The sequence below is a fragment of the Pterocles gutturalis genome, unplaced genomic scaffold (genome assembly GCF_000699245.1).
Source record: "Pterocles gutturalis isolate BGI_N339 unplaced genomic scaffold, ASM69924v1 scaffold12304, whole genome shotgun sequence".
Lineage (NCBI taxonomy): Eukaryota > Metazoa > Chordata > Aves > Pterocliformes > Pteroclidae > Pterocles > Pterocles gutturalis.
The window spans coordinates 30228-39418 of record NW_010133436.1 but is presented as its reverse complement, the minus strand read 5'-3'; the positions used below and the strand labels follow the sequence as shown (position 1 = coordinate 39418).

At 54.0% G+C, this 9191-nt stretch overlaps 1 protein-coding gene across 1 annotated transcript in view; it reads right to left on the bottom strand.

Moving 5' to 3' along the window:
* Positions 1–9191, bottom strand: part of ETS1 (v-ets avian erythroblastosis virus E26 oncogene homolog 1) — a gene marked incomplete at its 5' end in the record, with an annotated part of 19509 nt that overhangs the window by 1184 nt on the left and 9134 nt on the right. The window contains 2 exons of the mRNA XM_010081237.1: positions 1–30; positions 9181–9191. Coding sequence (XP_010079539.1) covers positions 1–30; positions 9181–9191 — 41 coding nt within the window. The remainder of the gene's footprint in view (positions 31–9180) is intronic.

Here is a 9191-nt window from a genome sequence, read left to right as displayed (position 1 = left end):
GGAATTGCCACAGTTGGATGGGTCCACTGCCTAGAAAGACAAAGAAACATCAGACATTAATGCCAGGAAAAGAATAGTCCCTTCTGTCCCAGGGGAGGGAAAAAAATCACATGCAAACAGTGCTCACTGAAAAAAATAAAACCTTCTACTGTCAAAAAAAACCCATCAGCAGCCACAGGGCAAGATCCGGGCTGAGCTGACAGCCTGCAGGTAGAAGAGCTTTCTATCTGCAGTAAGAGCTGAATATTCACGCACTGGAATGCTTCACTTCGAGTTACATAAATAGGATTATTTTTCTGGCATCCAAACAGCGAGGAGTCATTGTCTTGGCACACGAACACCACCATTTCCTCTGTGCCAAAAAGCTCCCGGCCATCGCATGAACTCCGGCAGACTCCCGTTTCCCGGCCTTGACTCTTTGCTCCGTCGCTGTTTACCGAGATAAGGGGAGGGGGGGGACCCAGGTATGAAAATTATTTGGCTTTTTTCCAGGGCGTGTTGCTGCAGGAATGGGTTACGCCAACTCGCAGAGCTCACCGGGACCGGCTGGCTGTCTCGGCAGGCTCAGGGCTGGTGGATCTCCCCATCACGGTCTTGGCATGGTCTTAAAGACCCATAAATAAACCTCCCTGCGGCTGCTGGTTCCCCTCATCCATCCGGAGAGGCGCAGCATCCCGTGCCATGTACATTCCGCCTCTCCTTGCAACGCCGCGGTCTCCGGCTTGCCCCTGGCTACTAACCTTGGCCAATGGCAACCCGAGCCCAACACGTCTAACCTGGTGCATGGCCCTGAGAGCCTGCGGCTCCACAGCCTGGTTTTTGGCAGGATTCACGGTGTACGTGGAGTGATTTCGAAATAGTTATCTCTTCTCCACGCTTGTGTCCCAATCAAAGGTAGAGGAGAAGCCCTCAAGCCAAAATTTCTTTGATGAGCAACTTCCAAATGCAGCCACACCCCAAATACTGCACTTAGCTCTGGGCAACGTATTTCAGGGGAAATTTTGCCGTGTTTTAAAGGTGGCTTGGGATGTACCACTAATAATAAGAATGGCAATAATAATATAAACAGAGCCGGAGGTCAGAGGAAATGATTTATCCCAAAAAGAACTGCACAGGCTGGATTAGGATGGCAGCAATGAGCAGAAGCTTCAAGCAGGGGAGAAAAAAAAAGTTATTTACTCAGAAAAAGGGATGGGCAACAGCCTATTTCCATGAATGCCAACGAAGGCTGCCAGAGCTGAGGCTACGGGATAACCCACGGAGGGAGGAGAGGGCTGTTCCCCCTTTTTCCACAAGGTTTAAAATGACTCCAAAGCAGACAAGCTGCTGGGGAGGACGAAATGAGAGAGCTGGCTCCGGGACAGGGGAATCGCTGTGTCCCGTCCAGCTTTCCCTAAATTATCTCCCTCCTGTTATCCCTAAGGAACTGCTGCAGGCACCGGGTCCTCCGCCAAGCCCCAGGGGTTATCGCACAGCCGTGGGCAGGACAAAGCTGAGGGCTGAGAGCATCTCTCTGCTTGAAATTGGGAAGACAACACTCAGTGGGGAAAGGCTCCAGCCCCTCGTTCTCAGCAGGAGCTGGCCAAGATGTTGACTCCACGACTGCGCTCTCCAGTAGGGATGGAGTTGGGTTATCTGCACCAAAACGAGGGAGGAAATTCAGATGATGCCTTCGCCTCTCATCCGAAAGGAAAGAGCCAAAAGCCTGGCCTGAAGTGCCACCGCATCTCAACACTTAGCCCTATTTATAGCTGCGAGCTTGAAATATAGAGAAAATATTCCGCAAATAGGTAATTTCGGCCGCCTGAGGTCCTCCCCAGGGAATCGCAGGTGAATTCCCACGGGGATGGTTTCTCTTGGCCCATCCGGCTTTACACCGATTCCCAACGCTCAGCTCAGCTTAACCCAGAACCAGTCCTAGGACACAAGACTGAAGCAAGACCAGGTTCATCACCTCGCATTCAAGAATCACAATCAAAGAAGGATTTTTTTTTTAATTCCTTCCCCAAAATAAGATGGCTGGAAAGCCACCACCTAGGCACCAGGTTTTTGGGGAACCAACTGCCCTGACAATATCCCTGGGCCACCCTGGCTCTGCTGGGAACCTCTCAAGGTCCAGGTGTGACATTAACCCTGAGCCAAGCGGCCGGCAGAGTTCACGCTTGGTGCTCGCGGCTCGGCTGCCAGCTGGCATGGAGAGGTGTCGGGAAACCCAGCAATTTCTCTCCTTCTCTCCAGCAAGCGAGGTAGGGCTCTGGGTGCCGTTCTGCCGGGTATTTTGGGATTTTGAAGGAAGCGATGTCATCCTTGGAACAGGGAATCCCAAGGTCTATTCCGAGCCGCCTGCGGGCCACGCGTAAAACCCCGAATTCCTCTGGTGTTGGACAAGCAATTATGTCAAGAATGTGTTTACTGTAGGGCTCGCAGGCATGTCTCGGCTCCTATAAACACACGCCCTGCCAGAGGGGAAGGCGGCGGAGGCCCCGCAGATGTGCTGTGGCAGCACGGCTCCGAAATATCAGCGAGGCGGGCGATGCACAAGGTGGCAGGAACCAAACCCCGGCACATGCCCGAGCCTGTGTGCCTGAAAACAGCACTGGGGAGACCACAGGGTTGGAAGGTCTCTTCTCCTTTCCCCTATCCAGGGAAATGGTCAGGGAAGGGGTGCTGGAGGTCCGTGCATCATCTGCTGGGCTCTGATTAACACTGGGAGGGCTATCTTCAGAAATCAGCTTCTTTTTCCTGCTCTGCAGACCAGCAAGGAGCAGGGAGCTGTTTTTTCTAACTCCTGAAAGGATTTCAAGGGGACCCTTGGCTTGTGGAGAGATGCCAGCCCCCCAGCATCACATCCCAGAAGCTATCAAGGCAAGCACAAAGCTTCCGTGCTCATCTCCGCACCCAAACCTCCGCCCTCACGGGAGCTGGCAGCAGTGCCCATTTTCCATCCCTTCTGTTTCAATCCTTCCACTCCTCCCCGGCCAGGGCTGGAAATCCCCACGCGACGCCTGGTCCAGATCCCTTCATGCACGCAGAAGGGATCCCAAGGCCACCATAGATCAGTGGATGGACCCCAACACACCAAAAACACCAAAAAACCCCCCGTTGGAGTGTTCTTCCAGCCTTTTTTTTGGATGCAGCCCCCCCCAAGTGTGGGGTAGAGGAACATAAGCCACCCTTTATGGCACTGGTCCTACAGCCCCCGCTCCCCAAAAGACAAGGCGAGGACTGAGAGGGTGGTGGGATGTCCTCCCGCCCCACTGTGACCTCCAGCACCCATGGAGGCTGCTAAGAATAGCACCCGCCGGAGGGGTTCGCCCGCCTGATGGGGACACAATGGGAGCCCTGTCTGGCCTTGGTGGCACTGAGTAGGGTCCTTCAGCGGGGAGTGTCACACCGCAGGAATTCTCCGGCGTCAGGGGGAAAATATGCCTCTCGAGCCGGACGACGGCCGGCTGCTACAGCAGGAACCGCTGGCTGAGTCCTCCGATGGCACCCGTGGGTGTCCCCAGAGCAAAGGGTTGGTGCCACACCATCCCTGTGCCTTGGTCGGGACTGGAGACCCCCCACCACCTTCTGACCCAGTGGCTTTGGAGGGGTCTGAAACCAAAATAGGCACAACGGCCGCTTTCACTGGTGCAGGGAAGGTGGTACCCCCCGGCCGGGGCAGACAGGCATCCGCACCGCGCCCGGGAAGGCACAGCCCAAAACACGTCATCCTCACTCTCTCCAGAGACAGTTTCACACCCCCACCCCTCTCAACGGCCTCGGGGTGGGTGCGGGCCCCCCCGGGGCTGGGGGAGCGGAGGGACCTCCCGAAAAACCCAAGTTCACAGAAAAAAAAAAAAAAAAAAAAGCAGCGCACCTATGCTTTTCGCTCTGTGGTTTGTGGTTCCAACCCAACAAAACAATTGGGCATAGCAACGTCTCCAAAACAGCCCTCACTTTGCTCGTGCCCTCTCCGAGTCCCCCTCGATGACACCGTGGTGCTGGAGGTCTCCACTCCCCGCTGCTGCATTGGGGTTGGGGACAGCAAAGCTCGTCCCCATCGCTCCCGTGTTAGACCAAGCCTAACCGCCTCCTCCCCGGCTTTGCACGGGTGGGAGGGCAGCGGTGGAGCTCGGACGGGAGCATGGCCAAAGCGCAGGCGGGGAGGAAGCAGGGAAAAACCCAGAAAGCACCTTCCTCGGGGAGCCACGTGGTTTTGGCCATGCTTACAGGCAGGAGAGCGGCCAGATGGACCAGTCTGGGCCAGTTTAGCTTTAGTGATGCATCTCTGCTTCAAGGAGGAACATGCTGGGAGGACTGGTCTCACTCTGGCAAAGCACAAGGGGTTTTGTGAGCTTCCCATCTCCCCCTGAAGGTGGTCCTGCAGGTCAAGAGCTGCCGTGCAACAACGCTCCACCAACGCTCCAGCTGGTTGCTCGAAGGAGGGACGAAGCCCCAGTTGCTGCTTTGCCATCACCCGGCGGCTGCAGGAGCTCCGGTGAGAGCTGAGCTGCCGTCACGGTTGGGCAGCGTGGCGTGGGGCTCATTTCACTGTCATTTGCACATGTCTGGCAGGTGGAGCAGGAGCCACTGAACCAGCCCTGAACCCCACCCTCCTGCTCCCCACATTGGGGAGGCTGCTGAGGCTGCTCGGGATGCCTGGATCACCAGACCGTGGCGGCAGAGGGGCTGGGACGGTGCTGGATTTTCGGATGCCGATGACCACAGCACGTCCAGGGAGCTCGCTGGTGGAAGCTCCAGGCCAGCAGCAGAGGCAAGAAGAAGGGAAGCAGCACACAAGGTCTCTTGAAAGAGCCCCACTTTCTTTGGCAACGACTTGACTTTCTTGCAAAACAGCAGCTGTGTGCTTTCACTTCTGCGTCACAGATAAGCATCGCTTAGAAACAGAGGCTTGTCGAAGGCTTCAGGCTCTGCACCACAGACGGTTGGGATGGGGCAGATGGCTTTAGCAGGCAAATTTGGGCCCTGTCGACATGGTGCTGTGAATAATGACAGCAAGGATCAGGGCTGGATCTGTCCCGGGCAAAACCGTTTGGTAGACAGGGTGAGATAACATCTCAGAGAGGTCAGCTGTTCCCTGGGCTACCTTCTGTCCTCTCTAAGGGCAGCACGCTAATGAAGATAGCATCAATCTGTCGCTAAGAGAGCCACTCAGGTCCTGTGTGATATTAGCTGGGAAGGGGCATGAACTCTTTAGGGGCTGAGGTTGTCTCGAAAGCTATCAGCAAGTTCCTAACCATGTTTATAAGAAAGGAGAGCATCACAAATGCAAAACCAGCCTGGCAGATGAGGGATCAAGGTTTGGCATGCACTCATGTCACCTTTCTTGTCCCTCTTTCCTCCCTTCACCTCTCCAAGACAAGGGGAACGGTTCTGCTGTGCCTGTTCAGCCACGTGGAGCGGCAGCTCAGCACAGCACCGCTCTGAGATGGAAAGCCCCGTCCTGCAGAGACGATGCTGAGGTCCCGTGTACCGCAAAGCAAACATCACATCTCGACTCTAAACCCATCCAGGTGCTCTGGGGCACTCAAGAAAAGCCAAAAACAATTCAGCCCTGCATGGCTATCACCAGCCTCAGGGTCTGAACCTCCGCTGGACCTGCCTCACCAAGCGGGCAGCAGCTCAAGTAGGTCAGCGGAGTGGAAAAATGAATTTAGGGCAGAAAGGTGATGCGGTCAGCCCCACGCCATCTGCCCTCTGCATGGGCTGCACGCTTCCCCGCTGCACGCCGGCCGTGTTTATCCACGCGATGTGGGGTCTCACGAAGGATTTTTGGTAGCCAGCGGGGGCAGTGGCTTGGAGGATCCAGCGATGGCACAGCTGCAGGCAGGGCTGCAGGTGGCACGGAGGCAAAGCTGAGCTCGGTTTAGCCCAGCTGGGCTCAGGGACGGAGGGATCTGTGCCTGTGTGACAACGTGCACCTACCGCGAGCCACCCACACCAAACGCTGCTGCATGAACGAGGGAGCTTGAACCCAGCTCAGCTAAGCCAACGTGAGGTTTAGCACATCTCGCCTCCAGAGAAGACGTGTCCCAACACACTGAAATTTAACAGATGTATTCTGTCTCTGTTTCCTAAGTCATGTAAAAAAAAAAAATAAAGTCTGGCTTAGCATAAGACCCAAGCTGGCCAAGCTTTGAAGACAGCTGGCCCCAAAACCAGAGGTGTCCACAGCCCTCCCTGCAGCTATGGAAACTGAAGTTCACCAACTCCTGAGCAGTTACATTTCTCCTTCAAAAAAAAAAAAAAAAAAAAAAAAGATAAGAAAATTGCATCAACCTCTATCTGAAGCAACCATGGCAACTTGTTAAATTAGGTCAAGATGCGGGGGCAGATAAGGCAGCTTTGAAAAGCTGCTTGCGAGCTGGGGTGAAGAAGACATCAAACGCAAGCAGAGCTTCCGCCAAAATGCACCTTCTCACCAAAGCATGCGCCTCCCGAAGCAGATACCATCAGAGATCCGCTGTGGCTGTGATAAAGCAATGTGCCACCTCCCTGGGCCACCAGCAAAACAGGCCCTTGGCAACAAACCCTGAACAATATTGTCAAGCTCTTCGAGTCAACCAAGAGAGCCCTGGAGATGAAGGATGCGATCGCCCAGGCTTCACCCTTCCAGCCCTAACAGGTGCACGCCGTGGGATGGTTTCTGGGTGCTCCACTGGCTGGTGACTGGTGTGGGACATGTGCTCGAGGTGTTGTTTGAGTGCCAAAGGGACAGCAGGGGTCCCGGCCGCTTTGGGACCCTGGGCTGGTAATCCCCTGCTCTGCTCGTTTGGAGGCTCCACCTCCTCACGAGAGCTGCAAACAAGAGCCCAGACTTCAAGTTCCTCTGCTCGAGCTGCTAGACAGCACTTCCTCCCCTGAGCAAAGTAAAAGTAAGTAAAGCAAAGCAAAAAAAGCCAGACCCAGGAGTTCTGCCGGAGAGTCCCCCCGCTCCTTGCTCAGCTGGCCTGAAAGAGACGACCACCACTTCTCAGTGGCCAGCCTGGATATTTTTTTTTTGCAGAAATACACAAATACAAAGTGATTTTTAGAGGGCTCGGTTCTCCTACGGTTTGTAACGCAACATGTTCTCACTTGCTCTCGCCGTGACCTGCTTTCACAGCATCCTGGCTTCGCTTTGCGCCCATGCTGGGCTGGCTTTGCACTGAAAACATCAGGTGCTCACAGGTCAGCAGGGTTTAAAAAGGAACAGAGGACATCTCTGGAGTCACACGCCTGCAAAGTTCATCTGTCCAAAGATTTTTCCCAATGGTGAATGTAGGCTGTGGCGGTTGGAGTACTGAATTATTGCTTAGCAGGTTTTGGAGCAAGCAAAGAGCGCTCCAGTCCAAGGATTTCCAAGTGACTGCTGATTCTGAAAACCTCTGATATTCCTTTCCCCATTGAAGGTTTCTCAAGTGAAGCAATGCAAGCAAAAAAAAAAAAAAAATCAGGCATTCCCACTTATTGATCCCACCGAAATGCCTGGGCCAAGGGATTATCTTCCCGGCTCAAAACGGGGTTTGAAACGAGGCAAGGGAAAATGTTAGGCAGCGCAAAGCCTTTGGAAGTGTGCTCTGGCATTGCATTAACCAAAGTCTCCTCTTCCTGGTGGCAGGAGTCCAAGGACACTCTTTGGGGTGCTAATACTCCTTGGCAAAACGCAGGGTCCAGCCGCCGACTTCAGCTCCTCGCTCACGGAGGGAGCTGGGAAACATCATCTCTTTATGGGGGCGGCTCTTTTCCATGAGCTACAGCGAATGTGGGAGGAAACATCCAGCTTGGAAAAGAAAGCTCCTAGCTTTGCCAGTACCTCCGTGCCTCAGTTTCCCCAGTCGTTAAAAAGCAACCAACGCTCCTGCCCAGGCCCTGGGTACCCGAAACACCTCCTCAGGCTGTAGTGAAAGGTGTTATCAGGAGAAAATAAGAATAAAAATCGCAAGTTGTGCTCCCTGGTCTCTTTTCTTAGGAACTTCAACTTCTGTGGCATGGCTGAGGACGGTGTCTGGGGGCACAGCCCCTGCTGCTGCTCATGCCTCTCCCCACCACATGCCCCCGCTGAAAACCATTCAGGAATAGCCCAGCACACATTTTATTTTGCATAGACTTGGTCGAAAGAGGCTCATTCAGCAGGCAGGGCTGAGCTTTCTTTCTAACTCAAGCTATAGTAACAAACCACTTCCTTTTTTACACAGAGCTCCTAAAATTATCTCTCCACCTCTCCTCCCTTCTGCATCTCTTTCTCCCCCCCCTTACAAAAAAACTCGATATCAGCCCGAAGATGAGCTGTGCGCGTGGGAGGAGATTTCAGGGACAGTCGCACCTCAGGATCTGCTCTGAACCTTTTGATGATTTTTATCTGTACAAACTATTTCCATCGCTTGGCTCCTCCGGGCCACAGCTGCTACCAGCTGGGGCAGGAGAAACCAGTATGTATGAAGGAAAGGGGAACTGGCAGGAGGCTCGACAGCGAATTTTACTTATAGCACAGGAAAAAGACGTGGCACAGAAGGATTGGAAAGGATTACCTCAATTTTAGCTGGAAGCCCCATCCCAGCAGGTTGCTCTCCATGGAGATGCCAGATTGCTGGAGGGCTGTCATATAAAAAATCGGGAGTTTCCGTAGCCTATCACCTTCTCATCTCTCCCAGAGCAGGGAATGGAAAATGTTTGGCTCCGTCCCACCCTTGCCTCTCACCAAGGTGCAGAGCAAAACCAAGCACTTCCTCCATAGCAAAAGGGAAGAAGAACATTTCACATCACACACGGCGATGCTGAAACGCAGCCGCTCCTGCCCAAGGTGGGAAACCACAAGCAAGTGGCCAGCACGTTGCATAAAAAGTGTTGGAGTGGGAAATGAGGGCTCTCAACTCCCTTGTGTTCTCAGTAATACCAACCAGACACCAGCTCCTACCAGACCCGAGCAGGAGGCGTAAATAAACACAAGGCATCAAATGCCCTGCGCTCAGCCAGGTCCTACATCTTCCACGAGGTTTGGAGTGCCCACGCTTGATGGACACGTAGCCATGCACATGGTTGACCCCAGGACACCCCAAAACTCCTCGCTCACAGACCACTGAACGCAGATGTTGGGTGACCCAGAGAGCCTGGAGGCTCTGCTCTCCACTGATGGAGAGGTTCTACCCCAAGATGCTCAGCAGAAAGGTGTTTTCCGGAGAAGCCTGACCCTACCTGTGTAGCCA